Raw genomic sequence first — 26,089 nt, forward strand, 5'->3', positions numbered from 1 at the left:
ATGTCTATACAATACAAGACCATGTAGCTATATAAAAAACTGAGGAAGCTCTTCGTATAATGATAGGAAAAGATCTTCAAAGTGCACGTATGGAGGATGCATAAAAACCAATGTCATTTATTGCCTTTGAGTAGATTTGGGTGTCTCAGGGACAGAGGCACAAGGGAGATTTTTCCAAAGTGTAGACCTTTGTACTTTTTGAATTTTAAACCATGTGAATGTGTTATATAATAATTAGAAACAATTTTTGCTAGCTGAATTATTTGACTTCAAAAACTACATATAAAAAACTATATATGCACAGCTTTTATAAAAGAAAAATTAGATTTAAAAGGATTTACCGTTAAGTAAGAAGTAGAAGAACAAATTGTACAGAATGATTTCCATTGTTTAAAAAACTGTATACACATTCAGACAATGAATAATACAAGCACTGAAAAAAGTCTAGAAGGATACAAAAACCTAGTGGTTTTCTTTGTGGGTAACGTTAGAGTGGAGAGGAAGACATTTTTTATTTCACATGCTTCTCAATTGTTTGAACTTAAGGGCATGCATACCTTTGTAATTAGAAAATAATATTTAAAAATTGTGAGACAAACTAAAATTTTAAAAAAGGAAAAACCCAATTTATCAATTATTTTAGAGGAAACTTTAGATGATGCTTATCGGAAGTAAAAAAATTAATTATCTAAAATAATTTAAGGAAACTGGAACAAGAGTATTAACTTTGCTTTTTCTCCCTTGTTTAACCTTGACTCATCTGAATAATTGTCTCAATTAATCAATTTCTTGTAATATCTAGAATCAAATTTTAGTCGCAAATATAAAAAGTTCCTGTAACTGGGATTAGGACATTTTTTTCTCTTTTGTAAATTCAGCTGCTTTTCTTCTTATTGGCAGTATATAATCAACTAAAATTATAAAAGATAACTACCACCTGACTAATAATAATAGTGGAAATAAAATGACAAAATAAAAGATTGATGATGAACATTCTTGCCCATTTTGGAATGAAGTCTAAGAGAGAAATTGGAGAGCCCTTAGCTTTTTTCTTTTTAAAAACTATTTAAACTTACAGAAAAATTGCAAGAATAGAATTCTTGAATATAATTTATTCAAGTTCACCAAGTTTTAACGTTTTGCTGCATTTACTTTACCATTCTCTCTTTCTAGATATTTTGCTTTATTTTTTCTGAACCATTTGAAAATAGATCATATACATCATGCCCCTTTACCTCTTCATACATTAGTGTGTGTTTACTAAGAAAAAAGATATTCCTTTCTATAATCACCACACAGTTATCAAAGGTGGGAGCTATTTTTATCTAATCTATGGTCCATATTCCAATTTTCTCAATTGTTCCAATAAATCTTTCATAGGATTTCCCCGCTCTGGTACAAGTTCCAGTTTAGGATCATGTATTGCCTTTAATTGTCAAGTCTTTTCAGTCCCTTTTAATACGGAACAGTTAGTTCCTCAGCCTTGCTTTTTTCCTTTTTTGGTCTTTCATGATGGTTCTTTCATAGAACGATCCTCACTATGGGTTTGTTTGATGTTTCCTTACGATTAGATTTAAACGATGTTATGTCCTTCTTAGGTATAACATCGGGAGGCTCATGATCACTGATCAAAGTGTTGCCTAGTTTCTCCACTGTATAGTCACTATTTTCCTCTTCCAACAAATGTACAATCTGTGGGGAAATACTTTGAAAACATGAAAATATGCTGCTTCTCATCAAACTTTCCCCTCTAGATTTAGAATCCCTTGATAATGTTTCCCCAAACCAATCTTTTCTATGCTAACTGCAAAATGGTGATTTTACAACTCTACTATTTTCTGTATTTATCACTGGGCATTCTCTTTTAAGGAATAGCTTTCTGGGGCCAGCCCCAAGGCCTAGTGGTTAAGTTCGGCATACTTCGCTTCAGTGGCCAGGGTTTGGTTCCCAGGTATGGACCCACACCACTCATTGGCAGTCATGCTGTGGTGGTGACCCACACACAAAATAGAGGAAGATTGGCAACATGTGTTAGCTCAGGGTGAATCTTCCTCAGCAAAAAATAAAAAAAAAAGGAATTGCTTTCCCTTTTCCATCCATTCCCCCCCCCGTCTCTTTCATTAGTCTAGACTAACAGATTCTTATTTTATTCAATGGATCATAATTCATTATTGTTCTTATTTAGATACTCATCCCAGGATTGGCCAATGAGAGGCACTTCAAGCTGGCTCCTGTTGACATAACCCCATTTTTTATTTCTGGCACAACAAGATCAGGTTATTTTGTACTGCCCTGCTTTAGTCCTTTCCCCAAGAAGCCCTGGTTCCTTTTCATGGAGAAAGGTATTTAGAAATCAAGATCTGGGCAGCTATCCTTTAGTTTTTTTATTAAGGTTTTTTTTTTTTTTTTTTTTTTTTGTGAGGAAGGTTGGCCCCAAGCTAACATCTGTGCCAACCCTCCTCTATTTTGTATGTGGGATGCTGCCACAGCATGGCTTGATGAGTGGTGTGTAGGTCTGCGCTGGGGATCTGAACCCACAAACCCTGGGCTGCCAAAGGAGAGCATGCAAACTTAACCATTACACCATGGAGTTGGCCCCTAGGGAGCCTTCAATTCTGAAATTAGTTTCAATAATAAAATCAAGGGGAATATATATCAATTTTTATAAATCATCATATTTATGGCTGATTTAGCTATTTCTTTTTTTTTCCCTTTGTAGTAAGAAAGAAGGAAATTTTAAGACTTTTAAAAAAATTTTTATTTACTTGAATATAAGTAATTCTGGCTACAATTATCAGCAAAGAACACTCACCACAACAGCAACTATGGATCGTAAGTCTCTAGATAGCTACTCGAACATAATATAGCTTCAAAAGAAATTTGTGGTGATAGACTGCATAGGTTTTGAAATACTATAAGGTAATCAGTGGAACACTGAAGGTAAGTGTAATGAAACACAGGACATCTCACTGAATTCATTTTAAAGAAATTGAATCAAAGCTCTGGTAAATAACACTTTTTGCAGTCAGATGCTTGCTGCAAGAGATGTTTTGCTTTTTACAGTGGTGTGATATGTTGGAAACTGCTGTGGTAACATCTCATTATTATTTTTATGGGATAAAGGCAGATGAACTACAAAATGTTTGAAATAAATGCATCAATTTCTATTTTAACTGAATGAAATTAAATATATACTGTCTCTTGATAACACAGATCTTTCAACAGTGATATACTTTTGAAATATTGAAGATGAAATAAAGAGATCATATTTTATGTGAGATAGTGCTAGAGGCAAAGAACAAATCCATTTCTCTGTTTCATGTGCTTCGCATTTATTCCCAAACCCATCATTACATGGGAATCACCTGGGTCACTTTTTCTTTTTTAAAGATTTTATTTTTTCCTTTTTCTCCCCAAAGCCCTCTGGTACATAGTTGTATATTCTTCGTTGTGGGTCCTTCTAGTTGTGGCATGTGGGACGCTGCCTCAGCGTGGCCTGAAGAGCGGTGCCATGTCTGCGCCCAGGATTCAAACCAACGAAACACTGGGCCGCCTGCAGCTGAGCACGCGAACTTAACCACTCGGCCACGGGGCCAGCCCCAACCTCGGTCACCTTTTGAACGTCTAAATTCCTAGTGGCTGGCCCCGGGCCAAGTAGTTAAGTTCGCGCGCTCCGCTGCAGCAGCCCAGGGTTTCACTGGTTCGGATCCTGGGCACGGACATGGCACCGCTCGTCAGGCCACGCTGAGGCAGCGTCCCACATGCCACAACTAGAAGGACCCATAACTAAAATATGCAACTATGTACTGGTGGTGGTTTGGGGAGAAAAAGCAGAAAAAAAAAAAAAGGAGATTGGCAACAAATGTTAGCTCAGGTGCCAATCTTAAAAAATAAGTAAATAAATAAAATAAAATAAATATAAGTCTAAATTCCTGAGCACCACTCTGGTTAAACAGCATATGTCATGATCCAGAAATCTGTATTTTTAAATTCTCCCTAGATAATTCTGAGACATTTGATCATCAAACTGACTTGGGAACTATTGAACATGGAAAAAATACACTTATACTAGAGTGTGTCTCATTATATATAAGTTGCCCAAGGGCAGGAACTGTGCTTATAAATTTTTATAAGCCTAGCACCTATTATGAGACTTGCATGCAGTAGGCATTTAACACATGCTTATGAAAAGAATTCTGACTTCAAATTTTATTGGGGTCTTAGTATTAGCTTGTGAAGGGGATACAAACCCACTTTAGTGATATCATATATTCACGTGGCAGGAACCACCTTCCACAGCAGTCTGAAAGACAATATTGCATTGGTGGGCCAATTTTCAGTGCAGAATGTTCTTGTGTACAGTTATGACCCTGAATTCTGCTGACTTACTCTATGCTTATGAAAAATCAGGAAAGAATACTCACATTTATAAGACTGATCCAGTCTGTAAATTGTCTCTATCTTGTTCCTCTTTCCACTAAATGTTCTACTGGATTCCAAAATGGTTAGACAAAAAATACATTAGTAGCTAACATTTGTTTGGTTTAAAATAGTGCTTCTGAAAGTGTGGTCCAAGGACTCAAGGGGGTTCCTGAAAATTTTCTGGTGATCTATAAGGTCAAAACATTTTTCCTAATAATAATAAGCTGTTATTTGCCTTTATCAATTTCATTTTCTGAGTGTATAGTGGAGTGTTCCAGTTATCACATGATGTGTGATACTGAAACAGATCAATGAAGAAAAGATATGAGAATCAGCTGTCTCCAATAAGCTGGACATTAAAGAAATTTACAAGAATGTAAAACCAGGCTGCTTTTCTATTTTGGGGGGAAATATAGTTATTGTTCATAAAAATATGTTATTTATGTCAACAGATACTGGGGTTTTTTAAATGACTAAACAAAAAAATTTCAGTTTTAATTTCTAATATGGTAGGTATTGATAGGTATAACACACACAAACAAAAGTTGTTTGTAGTCCTCAATAATTTTTAAGAGTATAAAAAGGTCCGGAGATCAAAAGGTTTGAGAATCAGTGATTTATGTTTTCACATGCTATTTAATAATTAGCTCAACTGGTTATTTAGTTTTATATGGACAAATATTGCCTAAAACCAAGATTGAACTTCACCAATTCTCAAAAATTGATTTTTGTTCAACACTTGTGTATCGATGATTTAACTTTCTTTTTTTTGTGTTCTGAGAAACAGGTGACATAGCTACTATTTAAAGTTCTACAAGGGGCTGGCCCGGTGGCCGAGTGGTTAAGTTCCCGCCTTCCGCATCACCAGCCCAGGGTTTTGCCGGCTCGAATCCTGGGCGCGGACATGGAGCCGCTCACCAGTCCACGCTGGGGCGGCCTCCCACATAGCACAACCAGAAGGATCTACAACTATGTACTGGGGGGATTTTGGGAGAAAAGGCAGGAAAAAAAAAAAGATTGGCAACAGTTGTTAGGTTAGGTGCCAATCTTTAAGAAAAAAATAAAGTTCTATGAGGGTCCAAAGTGTTCCATGGCAACCTATAACACAACTCGAAATTCCCGTTATCAGAGCTCATGGACATGCTGCCTGGGAAGGAGACTATGCTAAGTGCCTACTAATAAATGGGGAAGGATTGCTTTATCAGATTTCTCATTTAATAGACAACAGGCTCTAAATGGAAAGAGTCACAGAAAAGGCACATTTTGACAGCAGAGAAGCAAATCGGCAAAGAATCCTAACTCCCGCGGCAGGGAGATCCAGGGGAGCACAGACTGAAGAACATTGCTTAAGAGTCCAGACCTTGGTGTCTTCCTGATTAGCTCTGTCTTCCAGCTCCAGAATTTACTGCGCTACTTTAAGGGGCTTAGCCTGCCTCCCCACCTGCAATGGAATAAAAACGGTATCCATCCCACAGAGGGGTTAGAAACAAATACTGGGTTGTATGTGAAGCGCTAGCAACGTGGCATAAACACAATCTGTTGCTCTTAGATTAGTGGGGAGGGAGGGTCCTCAGAAGAAATGGAGAGAATAGTTGTTTTGCTTGCTTCACAATTGAACCCAGTGATAGTTCTGTCTGCCTCCTTTTGTTTTCACGGGTGTAGCCTTTTCAACAGCTCGGCTAAGGAAATTCCTGAAGGGGAAATTTCTATTTGAAAGTTCTCTGGTATCCTAATCAAAATATTTTCATTTTATTTCCATAGCAGGAGAGACGATCTTTCTCTATCCCCACTTCTGAGAGCAACATCTTTGGAGAAAAATACGTTCTTAATATCTTAGGGATTAAACTCTCCAATAGTATCAGTTTGCAAAGAGAACGTTGAAAAACTCACTGAGTAGAGGAAGTGGTGAAGTTTCTAAACTCAAAGAAGCTTCAAGGTCAGGAAAGAGGGAAATTTCACCAGAAGCCTAAACCTAAACGCAGTTCGAAAGCAACAATTTCCAACTCACTGTGGTCCAGTTTTCTTTTCACTCATTCTTTTTTACTTAGCCAGCACGTAAACGGGTACCAATGAGGCGGCAGTAGGCACAATAAACCTCCTAACAGGCTCCTATACCCGTTGGGAGTGTGTCGTGGGGAGGGGCACCAGAGGAAAAGCCCAAGAGTTTCTGAGAGCCCTCCGACTTTCCCGCCTAAACACGGAGGGGGCGGACCCGAGGCCGGGGGCAGGTTGCTTTCTTGGCCCCGCCCCACTCCTTTTCCTCCCTGCCCCTCCCACACGCATTTCGCCACGATCCCGACAGGCCCAGCGGCTGGGAGAGTCACGTGAGGGTGGGCGGTGGAGGTGGAGGCTGTCTCTGCTGTTTTTTCGTCTCTATGGTTGTGAGAGGTGGGCGGTTTTGGCTCAGAAGCGGCTGAAGCTCGAGCGTGGACGGGTGAGTCCTGGACTCTGAGTCGTCTGAGGAGATACCAAGTTAGGGAGGTCGAAAGGGAACGAGGCGTGAAATAGCTTTAGGGACCTGACCTCTGCGGCTGGCCGTTTGTCTGCTCTGGGCTCCGGCGATTTCTCAGGTCTGGAGGGACAGCTGTCTTCCCTGATGCTCTCATCTCAGCTCAGGGGTTTGAGAGGAGTTCTTAGTCCTGTCTACTTCCCGTCCTCCGCTTTCCTTCACCTCACTCCGTCCCTTTTCCCTGGCCCTGGAGAACTTCTCCCAATGCCGAGTTCCCAGCCGCAGGGTTCACTTGGGCGCCAACGTCCCTCTCCTTACGGGCGACCAAGGATACACGAGTAGACTTTCCTGGTTTCCCTGGGCTTTGTGGATGTGGTTGGAAGTGGCTAGTGGAGTTTACAGCTAGATCTCTGATGGGGAGAAGTATAATCATTGAAACGAAAGAAGTGGAAAATCAGTGGGGACCCGGAGGAGCAAAGCAAAGTGCAGGCTTCTTGGACTGTTCAGTTTTTATCTTTTCCAGCGCCTTCCTGTTCTCATTCTCTCATTCCATCCTGGCTTGCCATACGATCCCTTGAGAACGAGCCGGGTGTTATTGACTCTGTGAATATTGGGAGAAGATTTTAAAACAGACTGTTCTTTAAGTTGCCATCTCTGTCATCTTATGATTTATGGTTTCTTTTCCTTCCCTTTCAGTTGCCTAAAAAGTATTGTAGGTATTTGTAAATATAAGCAGTATAACCATTTTATAGCTAAAGGGCTAGAGTAAAATGTTTTATTCTACCTGTAGTACCTGGAAAGGCCTATTTTCTTTCTGTTATTTTACAGATAGATGTGTCCGTCACAGTTTTTGGGGTGGCTTCTCTGATATACCTTTTTTTAAGTTAAAGCATCCCTTTGGGTCACATGTGCAAGTGATCTAGCAGTAGAAAAAAAGGAGTTTGCAGATAAAGTGAAACAGTTTGGGCTTGATAGCAGTAGGAGAGTTTAGGTTTCATTAAACCATATGACAAATTAATAAAATGTCAGCATCTTGAGACATAGGTGTTGGCCTGGGATGACCAACCCGCTCTCTTTCTGGTGTTGCACAAGGTAATGAACTTACTGAATATTGCTTTATCCTAAAAACTTTTTAGAACCTACTGCCACTTGTCTGTGAGAAGGTAGTTTTGCCTCCAGTTACTCTTTATCATCATCCTTGATAGGTGATTCTCTCTTCCGCTTAAGAACATCACTATGGCCCCTAATTATGTCAAGAAAGTGTCATTAACACCTTCTAAGAGTCTTTATTGCGGATTATAAAACACAAAATAATACTAACAAAAAGCAAAGATTCAGGAGTGGGTTGTGTGCCTGGAGAGAAAGGGAAAGAGTGATAGAAACTAATAAAAGCAAATAGAAGCAAGAGAAAAAAAGTGTATATTGCTATCTTCCTTTATAATCTATAGAACATTTACTATATTCAGTAGACTTTTTATATTCCCAAGGGGTGCATCTTGAGACTGACTTTCCTATATTTCAGAATAAAGCAATGGTATATAATTTCTCTCATACTGCAATGTTATATAAAATAATTCATTACTGAAAGATTTAACTACCCTTTGGATCTTATTCAGAATTATAGAACTAAAGTAGCTGATAAAGTTATTAAACCTAATTTGGCCAAGTTTAATCTTTAGTTTTAACTCGAGCAGTTTTTATAGTGGCTGCAACAGTTATTGAACGTTAATAATTTTTTCCTTATAGAGTTGTTTAACATATCCCTTTTTAAAAGAGAACCAATTTTTTAAAAAAGTTTACTCACAACTTTTTTTCCCCACTCTAAGCGAAAATCACTTGATTTTGTGCTCAGGGAAAAAGTTGATTCTTTTTAAATAGATGTTGTACTTGCTTTCATAAATTATGAGAAAATTGTTAATACTTTTAAGACATTAAATATTGGTATCTGAGCATATTTGAGAAGAAAACACAGGGGCAGTATTTTTTATGTTTTATATTTTCTATTATCAAAGCAATACATACTTATTTTTGAAAAATGAAAACATTATAGAAAATATAACATTGAAAGTCGAATTCCTAATTTATCTTTTTCCCTGCCACCAGGTAACCACTAGCTACCACTGCATATTTGGAAATCAGTGTGGAAAAGTTAGAGTCTGGAGTCAGACTCCCTGGGAAAGATGGTACTAATAGCACTAGGCTTACATCCTATAACCTTAGAAACCCCAGAAGAGAGCTTCCCTTTGTTTATGATTCCAGCAAACTACTGTATGGGAATCTCATTGGGCTGATTTGGGTCATTGCCCATCCTAGAGGCAATCTCTGTGGCCAGAGTGATGGAATGCTTTGCGTGGCCAGGATTGGATCTCCTTCCCACCCTGGAGTGGGGCCTAGAGGGAGACAGTTTCAAACACATGAATTAAGGGTAGGTGACATATAGTTCCTAAAGGAAAATTCAAGAGTCATTTCCTGGAGAAGGGAGAAGGGTTGCTGGACAGGTAAAAACAACAGATGTTCACTAAAATAATTTTACATGTATTTGTTTTCTTAAGAGAACTTGCTTTCCTTCCCCAATATAAATTGTTTTACAGTTTGTATGTTGATTTTTCCTTTTTTCATGTTTATTATTTTATTATCTAAGAGAACTTGAAATTTAAACTCTTTGAGTGCATATATTTATACTGTAACTACATATATAGTACCTGTACTCTGGAGTAGTCAGCCTTTCTAACTTTAAATATATTGAATATTTGGCCAGTTTGTTAAAATTGATTATTGATAAATATTTTTATTACTGTGTACAGTTTATAAATAGTAAATAAAAATGTTTTAAGTGTTTAAGTGTATGTAATCAATATGATTAATGCTTGATTCCTTTAATTATTCCATGTTTCAAAATCTATTAGTGTAGAAATCACTTCATTGTGAGCATTGTATGAAAAAAAAATCACTGTAATTATTGCTAACTGCTCTCACTGGGTGTTAACTTTAAAATTATAGTTAACATTAGTGTCTGGTTTTATATCTTTATGGATTATTCTGATGGTTCGTTATATTTGAAGAGAAAATATAATTGAAGCAACATATTGGTTACCCCCACTGTCTTGTTTTCGTTTAAAAGAAATGTTAGTGGTTCAATTCAGTGGACATTTGAACTTTAATTGCTAACATTGGTGGCATCGGCTTTAGTTTAAATAGATCTAATTCTAAAACCCGACTCCATCACTTCTTGAAGTTGGGCAAGTTACTTAATCTCTCTGAACTTGAGTTTATTCCATTTGTGAAGTAGAAGTGATAATACCTATCTCATAGAGGTCTTGTGAGGATTAATTTAATTAATGTATTCCAAGTGTCTGGGATGTAATAGGTTCTCATTAAGTGTAATTTCTAATAATAACAAGAACAAAGAACAATGTCTAAAACGATTTTATTTTTCAAATTTCAGAATGTTTAGCCCTGGGAAGTTTAAAATATGTAGGTGTATGAGGAGTTAACTAGATTGTTCTTCATTCAGTTTGTCTTGATTTTAGCAGGTTTTTAAATTCCATGTTGCATATATAGCAATAAACTAGAAAACTTTGTTTAAACTGCGTGATTGTTAGTGAACAGCTCAAGTATTTGAAGATTGCCTAATCCAAGTATGATAGCTGGCACCCTGGGGGAATATATTGAGAGAATTGTACACAAACTCTGAGCTCAATAAAGTTTAATATTAAGTGGAAGATAGCATGCTCCTTCTCTATACAAGGGGAGCTAGGCGTTGAGCACCTTGGAATTTTAGCTCAGAAATTTATATTGACTTTTGGTAATAGGCAGAATGATAAAAGTAGATTTGTCTTTATTTTTAAGGATACGTTTAGGGTAATACTCCTGTGACAAAGTGCTGTTTTGAGAATGTGATATGCTGGACACCTGCAAGTGGAAGAGAGAAGAGTTTAGAATGTTGCTTGAAAACCCAAAAAAGGCAACTGTGTAATTGAATAACTGTGAGAAGTGGTTGATGTTAAATATAATCAATGATCTGGCATTGGGAAGTTAAATATTGCCACATTGAGAGGACAGGTGTTTTAGCCCTGTTTATGAAAAAAGAAACAACTAGAAATGGATTAATTTTTTTCCCCAAACAGAGCAGTCAGTTTTTGCAAATTGTGGACAATCCCTAGGCTAACTAATAATAAATTTAAGATGGGTTTTACTAACTATGAAAAAATTGAAACTTCAGTGAAACATTTCCTCATCATTCATGTCAGGTATACAAATAATGTTTACATTTCTCTTCAAAGTGATTTAATGCTGGTCATTTAAAACTTAAAGTGCCTATCCTAATAACGTTGCTTGTTCAGAGTTGGACAGTTACTTGGTGTCTATTTATAAGCACTACTTATAATTTATAATTTAGATTTTGCTTTTTAGAGTTCATTGAGTATTGAAATTAAATCGGCAAGCTATTTTTTTCTTTTTAAAAAATAAAGATCATAGCTTTTCTTGTCTACTATCCTAGTAGGATTAAGTGAGCAGTCTATAGCATAGTGTTTAAAGGGCATGAGAATCTAGCTCTAATAGGTCTTTCTGGTTTAGCTCTTAAGTCTTTACCTTCCCTTCTTATTCCTTCCCCCATGTTCCAGTCATAGTGAACTACCTTTTGCCCCCACTACAAGCCATACCTTTCTGTGTCTTTATGCCTTTGCATAGGCTGTTTGTTGTACTTGGAATGCCTCTCCACCATCCTGCCATCTTCCAACTGGTGAGCTACCATTCATCTTTAAACTAGATTAATGAGTCATTCTTCAATTTGTAAAACTTCCCTCCACCTTCAGGTGGCTATTTTCCTTGGTGGTTCCTATAATAATATTTTTTTTTTTATTTTTTTAAGATTGGCACCTGAGCTAACAACTGTTGCCAATCTTTTATTTTTTTCTGCTTTTTCTCCCCAAATGCCCCCAGTACATAGTTGTACATTTTTAGTTGTGGCATGTGGGACGCCACCTCACCATGGCCTGATGAGCTGTGCCATGTCCGTGCCCAGGATCCAAACCAGCAAAACCCTGGGCTGCTGAAGCAGAACGTGCGAACTTAACAACTTGGCCCCAAGGCCGGCCCCTATAATAATTATTTTTACCTTAAAAAAACGTTCTTATTTTGTGGATCAATTGTATGTATTTCATATGAGACTGAGTGATTCTTGATACCAGAAACACATCTTAATTCGTCGTCATACCCTGAGCCCTCAACAGAGTGCACGTCATATATACAAGCTCAGAACATTTCTGGTGAACAAATGAGTCATTAAGATTTTTCATCTGCTTTAAAAATCAGAATAGAAATAGGATATAATCCAATATATTAAGCCTGTACTCTGTAACCTTTATCAGTCTGATGCATTTAGAGAACTTACTTGGACACGTCTAGAAAATTCCATCCACACATTTGACCAGGAATCAATAAACATGTTTTATCTGTCTAATATGTACCAAGGCACTGGAGAGAGAGGAAAACATATTCCATTCATCAAGGAGCTCACAGTGGTGGAGACAGTGAATTGATAATTACAACTTAAATTTATGCTAATTAAAGTTAAAAATTCAGTTTATCAGTTTCACTAGACACATTTCAGGTGCTCGACAGCCACATATGGCTAGTGGTTTCTGTATTGAACAGTGCAGATATAAAACACTTCTATCACCACAACGTGTTCTATTTGACACAGCTGTTGTAGAACATTATAAATACACTTGAATCTACATTCTCTAGTTTCAGATGATAGTCAATTTTCATTTCAATCATGTTCCCTTGCTTGTTCAAATAAAACTTGCTTTTAGATTTGGAAATTGTATTTTTAAGAATTATCAAGTGGAGTCTATTGTAATATATTTCAAATAAAGCAGTATTGCTAATTTTCTCAGGTTTTGTTCTGTGATAGCATTTGAGTTAAGTAGTTTCAGATTTTGATTTTCAACTTCAGTATTGATATCATCTGACTTTCTATCCTAATAATTCCCAAGATAATGAAGCATAATGGTTAAGAGCAATAGCTTTGGGATTAGAGAGACGTTCCTCTGCCATCTACTGGTTATAACCTTAGGCACATTTCTTAAAGTGTTAAGCTTTGACGTCCTTCTCAGTAAAATAGGAGTAACAATAATACTTACCTCAGGGATTGTTGAGGATTAAATAAGGTAATGGATATCAAGCATTTAGCATAGTACCCCTGACAGAGTGTAGTATTTGTTAAATGCTAGCATTAAAGTGAATTTGAATAACCAGTTTAAAAGAAAAAAGTTTCTTTTGAGAAAGTTGGGGAAATTGGAATATGGACTGGGTATTAGATCATACCAAGGAATTATTGTTAAATTTATAAAGGGTACAAGTGACATGATTATGTGGAAAGAAAGTCCATATTTTTGGAGAGACATGCCAAAATAAATAGCAGTGAAATGATACAATGTCTGAGAGTTGCTTTAAAATAATTCGCAAAGACAGTGAGGAATAAAAGGGACAGAAAAATTGGTCTTAACTTCCATTTCTGGTCAAGAAGGAATAACGGAGACCATATTTACCCTCCTGCCTGAAACAGCTAAAAAGACAGACGAAATATATGAAATAGTGGTTTCCTAGATTTTGGACATAACGCAGCAAAGAAGGGTGATCCCTGAGAGATGGGAAACAAATGAAGTGTACTCTGCTTTGGCTTGCTGCCTGAAGAGAGTTTCCCTGCTGCAGAGCAGGGAGGGGGACCCAGGCAGAACACAGTGATCTCCCTGATTTGGGAGAGTCTGGGGAGGCCAAGGCAGCTGGAGTTTGCAGGCATGACTAGTAATGTTGAGCATCTTTTCATGTGCTCATTGACCATTTGTATATCTTCCTTGGAGACATGTCTGTTCAAGTCCTTTGCCTACTTTTGAATTGGGTTGTTTTTTTTTTTCTTGTTGGACTAGATAGTTTTTGAGTCAAAATACAACGTTTCTTAGAAACGACAAAGTGATTCCATGGATTCGAAATGATATTTAGGTTAGAAGAAAAGGAACAAAAATGTCTGTTTCCTTGATTAGAATAGCAAGGATAGATAATAGGTAAGTTTATTATTAGAGTCTTACTTTGCATTTTAATTAAATGTTTACATTAAAAGGAAGATATTTAAATGTTATATATTTATGCACCCTTTCAGTGAGATTTATATTACATAATAGATATTACCTTCCAAACAAACATTTGTTCATACTTTACTGTGTGTTAGGCACTGTGCTCAGCTTTTTACAAGCATTGTCTCATTTAATTCTCGTCAATCATTTGCAGCAAGTGTTACTATCCCTTTTTTATGGAAGCACAAAATTGCCAAGTCAGGAATCAAACATAGCCCTGACTGACTTCAAAATTAATGGCCAGTAAGAGAACAAGTTAGTAAGGTCTAATTAATTAATTAACTAGATTACCTTGAGTAAGACACTTAGCTTGCTGGGCCATGGTTTATTAAAACAAAACGAAATATACAACAACAGTACAAACTTATCTACACGCTCAGTAGAACTTTAATTTGTGATGTTCTAATTTTTCTGTAGTTAAATCCTAAAGTTTAAAACAATATCTTCAAGTAAGCAAGGGAAAGTCTTAGAAAAAAAAAAAAGTACCTGAGTAAGTAGAAGTTGGAGTAAAGGTAAAAAAGGCAGGAAGATAGCCTGTGAAATATCTTATACTGCTGTCAACCTAGCAGGATCCTTTCTAGAGAGAACATAAATATAGACAGATTGTTATAAAAGGGTATATGTAAAGATATCTGTTGCTGTGAACTCTAAAAAAAAAAATTCCATTGAAATTGTTATTTATGTAGAAAGAGACTTCCTTTAGCAGAAATATATATTATTATTATAGATTGGCCTGTAGTACAAATCAAGTCTTTGCTGCTGAATGAGACTCTGAGTAACATGTCAAGGAGTTGAGTTCTGACATGGAATTGTTAATACATTTTAATATAGGTGCCCCCTTTTCCATGTCTGGAAATTGATTATAGTGTAAATCAAAGAGTATTCATTGGACCACTTATAAAATATAGAGTTCTCTGCAATAAAAGACAGTTTTCTTAGTATATTGGGGCTGAGAGGTACACTTACATGTTAGGAGACAGTACCTGTATAATTTGTACCTTGACGTTTTTCATGTGAAAGTAAAATAGTTAAATATTTTAAGCACCTGTAATGTAACAGGCCCTGTGCTAGACTATGCATTTATAAAGAGGAAGAAAATAATTTTGGCCCTGAAGGAAGCTCAGAGCCAAGTGAGGGAGGCAAACTTATATATGAATGAATATTTTAATTGCCATAAGAAGATATGTAAAAAATGTGAGATAATTTAAATTAGGAAGCAGTGAACTATGCTTTGAGAAAGTCAAAGGAGAGGTGCATGGATACTTTGTGTGATTTGAGTGAATTGCCCCTACAAAAAGTCATGTAACTAGGAATGAATGCCTCTTTCTTTTTCAGTCTGCCTGATTGAATAAAAGAATGAGGGACTATACTCTGGCCTTAAGATCATTGTCTAGAGGAAAAAAATTGTTTTCCATTAATTCTCTGTATAGAGGTGCCAGAAATGATCCTAAGTTTTTTGGGGTATCCTTGACATTTCTATCACTTGATCAAAATTTTACACCATTCTGAGGCTCAAGACTAAACAAAAGCCTTTGCTGACTAACACAGTCTTACCCTGGTCCTTTAAAAAAATTTTAATGCTCTAACATCTGTACCCTAATATTTTAATATTTTTTCAAGATACCATTTTAGAAATGTATCACTTAAAAAATGTTTCATGTGTATCTTGCCTAATTAGAATGTAAAATTTTTTTTGGCCTTTTAGGTCTCATAAAGGGCTGGATAATATGAACTTAATACATTTTTGTTGAATGAGAACTTCCCAGTAATTCTCTTAGATGCTGAATTAGTTAGCTTTTGCTGTGACAACAAACAACCCCCAAATTTTAGTGGCTTACAATAACAAGTATTTATTTCTCACGAGCATTCTGCAGATCGGCTCTGCTCAGCTGGCTTAGCTGGTCTTGACTGTGCCTGGCTCCAGGCTGAATCTATTCATTATGGAACCCAGGTTGAAGGATCAGTGTCTACCTGGGGCATGATCTTCTCTTGGTAGAGTGCAGGAGCACAAGAAGGCTAACAACAATACTTCTTAAAAGCATTTTCTGGAACTGGCCCAATCCCATTGGTCAAAGCAAGGCAAACGACAAGATAGACACCCAAAATGAAAAGAATGGGAAAGTAGTATTGCCTATGGGGTGGGGAATGGGAGAATGAATGTTTATTGAATAAATAGTATGCTGTAATACAGGTGTTTCTGATATAAGATAAAAAATTAAAGGAGAAGGTGAAGTTAAAAGTATGAAATAAAGGAATCTGCTGGGGAGGAGGGCTTCCAAGGGCCTGGAGTGAGAAAGATTTTATTAAAACCTAAATTACTGTAGCAAAAGCAATATCAGCTTTACAAGGTAGGGGACAGCAAAGTATCCTAGTTAAAAATTTGGGCTCTGGAGTCATTCCACTCTTGGTTCAGATTCTAGACCCACTACTCCCTAGCTGCTTACTCTTGAGCAAATCACTGAATCTGAGTTTCCACATCTGTAAAATGGATGTGCCATTTGTCCAACTATTGCTTTTCAGCTCCAAATCCATCTTTCATTGTCCTGTTTGTGATACTGGAAATTTCTCCCTGCTAGCTTTTGTTAAGCTTTGTCAGTAGAAGGATTAGAGGGGGAGACTGGAGAAAGAAGGGGTGTTTCTTCCTGATCTTGGTGTGCTGTTTGCTGCTTGCTCCTGTAGCATGCCGTGGCCAGCAGCACCTGGGAGACCCAGTGGCGTTGCAGCCCTAGTGAGTTTTACTGGCTGCGTTCCCACAATGCAGTTTCCCAGTGAGTTCCCTACTACGGCATCTCCCCATGGGCACCTTCCCAACGACCTCCACTGGCATGAGTTCTCCTAGTAGATGGCTTGACAGTGAGTTCTGCTGGCATGGCACGTTATGTTACATAAATTTCTTAGACATTCATGGCTCTGTCCTTTCCACAAAGTCTGGATTTCAGTCCTGTTGGGAGTGGCCCCTTTGCAGATTTATTCCTTTCTTGTTGCTCTGTATCAGCCCTCAAAGTAGTGGCTACTCCCAGTATCAGCTGTCTCTTTACCCCTTAGTACTTAGTCCCCTATTGTAATTAATAATGCTTCCTATTAAATTTGCCCTGTTCAAATTACCGTGTGGTTTCTTGTCTTCTCCCATTCAAGTACTACCCAGGCCCGACCCTACTTAGCTTCCAAGATCAGACGAGATCGGGTGCATTCAGGGTGGTATGGCCATGGAATCTTGTCTTCTAATTGTACTTTCACTGATATATCAGGTTTATAAGTAATACTTTTCTCATACAATTGTTCTGAGGATTAAATGGGACAATACATGCAAAATGTTCAGAATAGTGTCTGCCATTGAGTAAGTACCTAATGTTTATTGGTGATGTTGATAGTATCATCACTATCATCACTGTCACTACCACTAGTTAGGAATAATGTTTCTACTTTTTATCCACAGGATGTTTCGTCTTAACTCACTTTCTGCATTGGCAGAACTGGCTGTGAGTTCTCGATGGTACCATGGAGGATCACAGCCCACCCAGATGAGGCGACGAGTAATGATGGTGGCTTTCCTGGGAGCATCTGCAGTAACTGCAAGTACTGGTCTCTTATGGAAGAGGTGAGTGTTATCTGAGCATTTTGTTCCTGCATGTTCTTTTATTCTTCTGGTTGTCTCTGTTATCTAAAAGGAATTGATTTCTGGCTTAACTATGTATCAAAATTTCTTGCCCAAATTACTTGGCATTGATAATATTTGTCTGAAATAAGATGTTTCAAAGAATTCAGCTATCATATCAAAGCAACAAATAGGAAATATATTCTGCTTCAGGGTCTGCCTGTCTCCTCTGCTGGGCATTTTAAATAATTTACCAACTTAATAAATTTATAGTAAATATTAAATATAATATATAATAAATGAGTAAATTTAATAATTGACCAATTTAACACATACTTTTCAGTAGTTTTTAGTATATTCACAAAGTTGTGCAGCCTTCACTGCTATCTAATTCATGAAAATTTTCATTGCTCCATAAAGAAACGCCATACCATTTAGCAGTCACCTCCCACTTTCTCCATCCTCCTCAGCCCAAGGCAACCACTAATGTACTTTCTGTCTGTAGATTTGCCTATTTTGGACATTTCATATAAATGGAATCATACAATATATGGTCTTTGTGACTGGCCTCATTCACTTAGCATAATGCTTTCGAGGTTCGTCTATATTGTACCAAAAATTAGTACTTCATTCTTTTTTGTGGCCAAATAATATTCCATTGTATGGAATGGACACTACATTTTATTTGTTCGTTTATCTATTGATGACTGTTTAGCTTATTTCTCTTTTTTGGCTATTATAAGTAGTATTGCTGTGAACATTTGTGTATAAGTTTTTGAGTGGAATATGTTTTCATTTCTCATGGGTATATACCTAGAAGTAAAATTGCTGGATCATATGGTAACTCTATGTTTAACATTTTGAGGAAATGCTGGACTGTTTTCCCTTCCCACCAGCAATGTGTGTATGCTTGTGACTGTGTGCCTGTGTGTGTGCTTAGATTTCCTCATCTATAAAATGGGGATAATGATGTACCTATCTCAGAGGGTTGTTATGAAGATTAAATGAGCTTTTATTTGTTAAATGCTTAGAACAGTGCCTGGCACATAACTTTGTAAAAATAAATGTCTGGTGTAGAAAGTACTTGGCACATAGTAAGCCATCAATAAGTGTTAGCTGTTATTATCAGGTATAACATGAGGGTGAAGGTGAAGAAAGAAGGAGACAGAATATTAGCTGAAAAGACTGGCTTTCCAAAAAAAAAAAGCTGGGGTCGTGATATAAAGCATCTTATATACTGTGCTAAGGTGTTGAGATTTTAATCTCTAGGCAGTGGTGAGCTAAGAGATTTTGAAGGAAGAGACTAATAATAGATAAGTTTTAAGAGAAATTAATATAGCCACAACAGTGGGATAAACTGGACTGGGGAGAAGCTACTGACAGACATTAATATTAGTTTGAGATGATAATGAGGGTAGAGGACTCTTAGAAAGGAATGGATGGGCTTAGAAAACTTTCCAGGTAAAATGACAGGAAGAGAGAGAGAGAGAAGGATCTAGACTGAGGGACAAAGAGAGGGAGGCAAGAAAGGAGAGGAGGAGTAGGAAATGCATTCTTTGTCCTTTAGCTGTAATAAATAGTAAATGCTTAGCAATTTCTTGAGGGATGCTTTCCTACAATGGAATTATCATGCAGGTGCATTTAGAATTGCCTTTTGGCTTAGTCTAACATCAAAGAAGACAACAGACTGTATTTGAAAAAGTTGAGAAGTTGTTTGATGGTTTGAATGTTTAAGGAGTTATTACTCTTTTTTCCCCCAGAGTTAATTTGTTTGTACTATTCAGATTAAACGCTGATGAACAAGTTAGGTTATTTTATTTTTCTTAATTTGTGTTTTGCTGCTTTTTGTGCTTACTCTGAGAAAAAGAATAAGAAGGTGGTTTTGGAGTGTTAGGTAAAGGAAACATTCACATTTTTGTTGGTATAGCTTCTATAATTTTTGAACACCAAAACATCCAAAAGCAGAAAATCTACATGTCATCAGCATATCCTCAATATTACGATTTTTCTAATGCATATATTTTTGTCACAGGTTATAATTTCTTGAGTGTTTCAAAATCATAAATATAATAAGTACTAGAATTTTAGGGCTCCAGGATTGTTAGTCTTATGCCTTTGCTGTGCCATGTAAGAAGATATAAAGAAATGAAATGTAATTATTCTCAAGTTTTGAAACAAAAAATAAAACTTGTTGAAATTTTCATGCTTATACTGAGATCAAGATCAATAGCAAAGACTCTCTAAAATACATATGAGTTACCTTGTTAGAGGATATAGACAGAAGGTTTACCATCTAATTTTTGTCTTTTTTCTATCCTCGTTTTGAATTGTTAAATGAGCAGAAATAACTTAATGTTCTTTTAAAAAGAGGGTATTATATAATTTTTAATTTTTATAAAAATTAAAACTTTAAAATTCGTAATTTAAATTACAGAAGAGCAACATGTTTCATCTTGAAAAGTCTAAAACAAAAGTGAAGAATAAAAATCTCTTTTCAAATGCACGTGAAACATTCTCCAGGATTGATCACATATTAGGTGGCAAAACAAGCCTCAATAAAGTTAAGAAGATTGAAATAATACCAAGCATCTTCTCTGACCACAATGGTATGAAACTAGAAATTAACTACAGGAAGAAAAGCCACAAATATGTGGAGACTAAACAAAATGCTACTGAACAATGACTGGGTCACTGAAGAAATCGAAGGGGAAATCAAAAAAATACCTGGAGACAAGTGAAAATGAAAATACAACATGCCAAAATTTATGGGATACAGCAAAAGTGGTTCTGAGAGGGAAATTTATAGCAATACAGGCCTACCTCGACAAGTAACAAGAGAAAATTTAATAAATGTTGGAGAGGATGTGGAGAAAAGAGAATCCTTATACACTGCTGGTGGGAGTGCAAACTGATGCAGCCCCTATGGAAAACACTATGGAGATTCCTCAAAAAATACCATATGGTCCAGCTGTTCCACTACAGGGTGTTTATCCACAGAACATGAAATCAACAATCCAAAGAGATTTATGCATCCCTATCTTCATTACAGCATTACTCACAATAACCAAGACATGGAAGCAACCCAGGTGCCCTTCTAAGGATGAATGGATAAAGACGATGTGGTATATATATACACTGGAATATTACTCAGCCATAAAAAAGAACAAAACTTCCCATTTGCAACAGCATAGATGGACCTTGAGGGTGTGATGTTAAGTGAACTAAGCCACACAGAGAAAGACAAATACAGCCCGATTTTACTCATATGTGGAAGATAAACACATGGACAAAGAGAACATGTTAGTGGTTACCAGAAGGGAAAGGGGTTGGGGAGGTGGACAAAAGGGGTGAAGGGGCACATATGTATGGTGATGGATAAAAATTAGACTACTGGTGGTGAACATGATGACATCTATATAGAAATTAATGAATAGTAGTGTACACTCCAAATTACACAATGTTATAAACCATTATGAGCTCAACAAAATAATTGAAAGAAGAATAACTAAATGAAAATAGGTACTAAAGAAAAAAAAATCTCTTTCCCTTCCCCAATCCCTTTTCCTTAACAACCAAAAAAATTCTTTTCCCTTAATAACAACAACAAAATGTTTAGTGTGTAGTGTTATAAATAGTTTTGAAATATATAGGTAAATAGCAAAATAAACAATTTGGAATGTTTGCTGGCAAACAAAAATGAATGTCTTCTGTGTTATGCAATTAGATTTGTGTAAAGACTGGGTATACTACCTGAATTCACTAACGTGAATTGACTTAAATAAACCATATTAGATTACTGTTAGAGAAAGAACGTTTGTCACAATTTTAGGTTGCTTTTACTTCCTCAGTCTCAAAAAAGACACTGAGATATAGCAGCAAGGATTCAGGGTTTGGAGTCTGAATACCTGGGTTCAAACTGGCTGTGTCATGTAGCTAATGTAATTCTTCGTCCACCTGAAGTACTTCCCTTACTAGGAGTGCTTGTCTGCTGCGGATGGATCCTGTCAGCTTTTGTCTGGAAATATCTTTATTTTGCCTTTACTTTTTTTTTTCTTTTTTTAAGATTTTACTTTTCCTTTTTCTCCCAAAGCCCCCTGGTACATAGTTGGTATTTTTAGTTGTGGGTCCTGCCAGTTGTGGCATGTGGGACGCCGCCTTAGCATGGCTTGACAAGCACTGCCATGTCTGAACTGGTGAAGCCTGGGCCACTGAAGCAGAGCACATGAATTTAACCACTTGGCCCCGGGGCCAGCCCCTGTGTTTATTCTGTTTAAGCTTTATCGATTTTCTTGGACTGTGAATTGATACTTTTCATGAAATTCGAACAATTCTTGTCCATTGTTTATTCATTAAGTTTTTCTGTCTTCATCTCTACCCACACACACATCCTTTCTGGGACTTCAATTCACAGATGTGCTAGACTGTTTGATATTGTCCCATCGATATCCAGTATTACCAAGGTTCTGTTTATGTTTTGTACAGCTGTTTTTCTCTCTGCTTCAGTTTTGGAAGTTTTTATTGTTGTCTCTTCAAGGTCACTGATCTCTTTCTCTGCAGTATCTTATCTGCTAAGTCTATCTAGTGATTTTTAAAAAATTTTAGACATTGTATTTTTAATCTCTAGAAGTACCTTTTTGAAATTATCATTTATCTTTATGGACTAGCCCAGCGACTTAAGTGGTTAGGTTTGGATGCTCTGCTTTGGTGGCTCGGTGTTCACAGGTTCAGATCCTAGGCGTGGACCTACATGCTGCTCATCAAGCCATGCTGTGGCAGCATCCCACATATAAAGCAGAGGAAGATCGGCACAGATGTTAGCTCAGGGCATTCTTCCTTACCAAAAAATAAACAAATAAAAATAAAAATATCTTTTATCTTTCATGTTCATATTTTCCTTTAAATGCTTTAACATATATATAATCATCCTTTTAAAGTCCATTTCGGCTTATTCTATCATCTCTATCATTTCTCAGTCTATTTCTCTTGACTGATTTTCTTCTAATTATCGGTCTCATTTTTCTGTCTTTTTTTGTCTAATAGTTTTTTTAAGTGGCTGCTGCTCTTTTTTTATTGTGGCAAAATATATGTAACATGAGATTTACGGTTTTAAGTGTACACTTCAATGATATTAAGTACATTAGCATTGTACAACCATTTCCACTCTCTATCTCCTGAACTTTTTCATCTTCCTAAATTCAAACTGTACCCATTAAGCAGTAAGTCCCCTTGTCTCCCTCTCTGTTGCCCCTGGTGACCATTTTCTGTTATGTCTCTGTGGATTTGACTACTCTACATTCCTCCTATAGGTGGAACATTCATATGTTTTGCTTATTTCACTTAGTATAATGTCTTCAAGTTTCATCCATGTTTGTAGCATGTGTCAGAATTTCCTTCTTCAAGACTGAATAATATTCTGTTGTATGTGTATGTCTTAGTTTGTTTGGACAGCTGTAACAAAAATACCATAAACTGGATGGCTTATAAACAATAAACATTTATTTCTTACAGTTCTGGAGTCTTGGAAGTCCAAGATCGTGTTACTGGCAGATTCAATGTATGGTGATGGTCAGCTTCCTCATTGATGGCTGTCGTTTCTCTGTAACCTTACTTGGTAGAAGGGGGTAAAGGAGCTCTCTCAGGCCTCTTTTATAAGGGCACTAATACCATTCATGAGAGCTCTGCCCTTATAACCTAATCACCTCCTGAAGGACCCACTTCTTAATATAGGCATAGCTCATTTTATTGTACTTTATTTTATTGCACTTTGCAGATATTGCATGTTTTTACAAGACCTTCCACCAGCAAAAAGATTACAACTCACTGGAGGCTCAGTTGATGGTTAGCCTCTCAGTGTGGATTTCTTTGGGTTTTTCCTATTGGGAATCCATTGGGCTTCTTGAGTCTAGATGTCCGTTAACGTCCCAAGATTTGGGGGTTTTGGCCATAATTTCTTTAATCTTTCTACTCCTTCCTCTGTCTCCTTTCTCCTTCTGAAACTCCCGTAATGGGTGTATTGGTCTTCTTGACCATGTCTCATAAGTCCCATAGGCTTTCTTCACTTTCTTTTGTATTTTGTTCCTCTGATTGGATAATAGCAAATCATCTATCTTTGAGTTTTCCAGTTCTTTCCTCTGCTTGATCAGGTCTGCTGTTGAATCCTCCTAGTGAATTTTTCAGGTCAGTAATTGTATTCTTCAGCTCCAGAATTTCTGTTTGCTTCTTTTTAATATTTTTGTCTCTCCTGATGCTCATTTTTTGATGCATTGTTTTCTTGAGCTTATAGAGCATCTTTATGATGGATATTTTAAATTCTTTTTCAGGTAATTAACATTCCTCTGTTTCTTCTTTTTCTTTTTTTGGTGAGGAAGATTCATTCTGAGCCAACATCTGTTGCCAATCTTCCTCTTTTTTTACTTGAGGAAGATTAGCCCTGAACTAACACCTGTGCCAGTCTTCCCCTATTTTGTTTATGGGTTGCTGCCACAACATGGCCTGATGAGTGGTGTAGGTCTGCACCTGGGATCCAAACCCATGTCCCTGGGCTGCCAAAGCAGAATGCACTGGACCCAATCACTATGCCGTGGGGCTGGCCCCTCCTCTGTTTCTTTAGGATCAGTTTCTGGAGATTTATTTTGTCCCTTTGTTTGGGCCACATTTCTCTCTTTCTTCATGTGTCTTGTAACTTTATGTTGAGATCCAAGTTTTTGAAGAATCAGCCCATATCTGAGTCTTTATGGACCAGCTTTATACAGGTGAAGACCCTATATAAATCAGCCTAACTGTAGATATTGGGTGCCTCTGAAACTTTTTGGGGGAGGATACAGCTTCTCTGAGTCTGTGTGGCCAATTTCTCAGTTAGAGAGGCTTGCCAATTTCTTTTTCAGGAGCTTGTAATTTCTTGCTCTCTCTGGTGTTTGTCTGTGACACTGCAAGTTCTCTGGTCTACAGCAGCAAGCTGCCCTACTCTCTCTTCTCATCAGCCACCAGGCATCCAAATTATGCCAGCTCCCCATCAGCACCTCAAGTCAGGTGAGACAGATACTAGTCCTTCAGGCAGCCTTCTGAAAAGCTAGAATGCCAGATACACATTCCATTTTTTCCCCTCCCTCCTGAGGGATAAGCCTCGAGTTGTGCACCTTTTCCCAGTTGCTTCAGGCTGTGCCAGCTGCAGCAAGCTGTCTCCTGCTCTTTGTTCTCAGTGCCAGCCCTCAACCTTGTTTTTAAGCATTTTTTTAAGGCATGGTTTAGAATATCCTTTGTTCTAGGGATAATTTAGCCCTACTAATAAGATATGACCCTTCTGCAGTGTTTATAAGTGTCTTGGGTGTTCAGTGATTTGTCACAACCTGAACATTTCCTGCTTGTGAGTTTTAGAAATTATTTGGGTTACAGCTCCTTGGTAATTATCCTTTGCCCAGTTTTGGATAGTTTAACCCTAAGAATGCACCACTTAATCTTAGCTCAGGGATACCTCATGTAGATTCATGAAACTTTTCTGTGTATTACTTCTTCCTCGCTTGTCTTCCTCCCTACCAATCCAGCCACCTCAGCCTCTCCAAACTTGGATCTCTGTTTTCCCAACTTAACATGATGACTGTATTTTGCTTGGGATCCTGCTTATGATCTGGAAAATGTGTCCACGCAGAACTTCAGGGCAATTAAAGGCCTCACTTTTCTCAGAGAGTGGCTGTCTATTGTGCAGTATTTGAAAATATTTTTTTGTATATTTTGTTTAGTTTTCTTTATCTTTCCCCTCTGTATAAAGGCAAGTCTAGTACAGCTACTCTGTTGTCATTGGAAGCAGAAATCCTCTTTCTGTACATCATTGTATTTCATCAGTTCTGTAATGTTTAATCATTATATTATTACTGCAATGACTTTAACTATCAGGAATAAAATAGATAAAAAACAAACGGACTCTTGTAAACATGCAACTCCTAAGGTGGTAAAAATTGTATGGATGTAATAGGGTGTAACCCATCTATTATACATGAGCAGTGTTCAGAGTATCACAGATAATAGCCTGTAAGTTTTTCAGAAAAAATTATAAATGCTCTTTAGTTAATTGAACTGAATAAAGCAGTATGGTTAGGAGAGTTTCTGTTCTACCCGATGATGTTGAATTGTCTATAGATTTTCTTTTTTAGAACTTTAGGTTTTCCAGAAGTGAGCTAATGAATCACTCTTTCCAGGAGGCTTTTCCTGACCCTTTTCTCTGTCCTTATATGTTCCTTTATCTGTTTATTTGTCTGTTTTCCCTATTGGCTGTGAACTTTAAGGACAGAGATAGTCTTATTCATATTCATCTTAGCAACTAGTGTAGCTCATAAGCTCTTGAGTGATGAATGGAATGAATGCTGTCTCTTTTCTTCATGGATAAATAGCTTGGGTCTCCACATTACCAGTCCATCATCTTTCAGCTACACAAGATTTCAGAGGGAAAGAAAGTAATGAAATGATCCAGTACATCACTTGGTCAAGGTT

General features: G+C 37.1%; 1 protein-coding gene across 2 annotated transcripts in view; it reads left to right on the plus strand.

The window, feature by feature from the left end:
- The first annotated feature begins 6,737 nt into the window (after window positions 1-6,737).
- MICU1 (mitochondrial calcium uptake 1) overlaps window positions 6,738-26,089 on the plus strand; it is a 234,750-nt gene continuing 215,398 nt past the window's right edge. For both annotated transcript variants that reach the window (XM_046651419.1, XM_046651428.1), the window contains exons 1-2: window positions 6,738-6,856; window positions 17,447-17,608. In XM_046651419.1, coding sequence (XP_046507375.1) covers window positions 17,448-17,608 — 161 coding nt within the window. In that variant the 5' untranslated portion in view covers window positions 6,738-6,856; window position 17,447. The remainder of the gene's footprint in view (window positions 6,857-17,446; window positions 17,609-26,089) is intronic.

The sequence above is a fragment of the Equus quagga genome, chromosome 2, assembly GCF_021613505.1.
Source record: "Equus quagga isolate Etosha38 chromosome 2, UCLA_HA_Equagga_1.0, whole genome shotgun sequence".
In the NCBI taxonomy this organism is placed as follows: domain Eukaryota; kingdom Metazoa; phylum Chordata; class Mammalia; order Perissodactyla; family Equidae; genus Equus; species Equus quagga.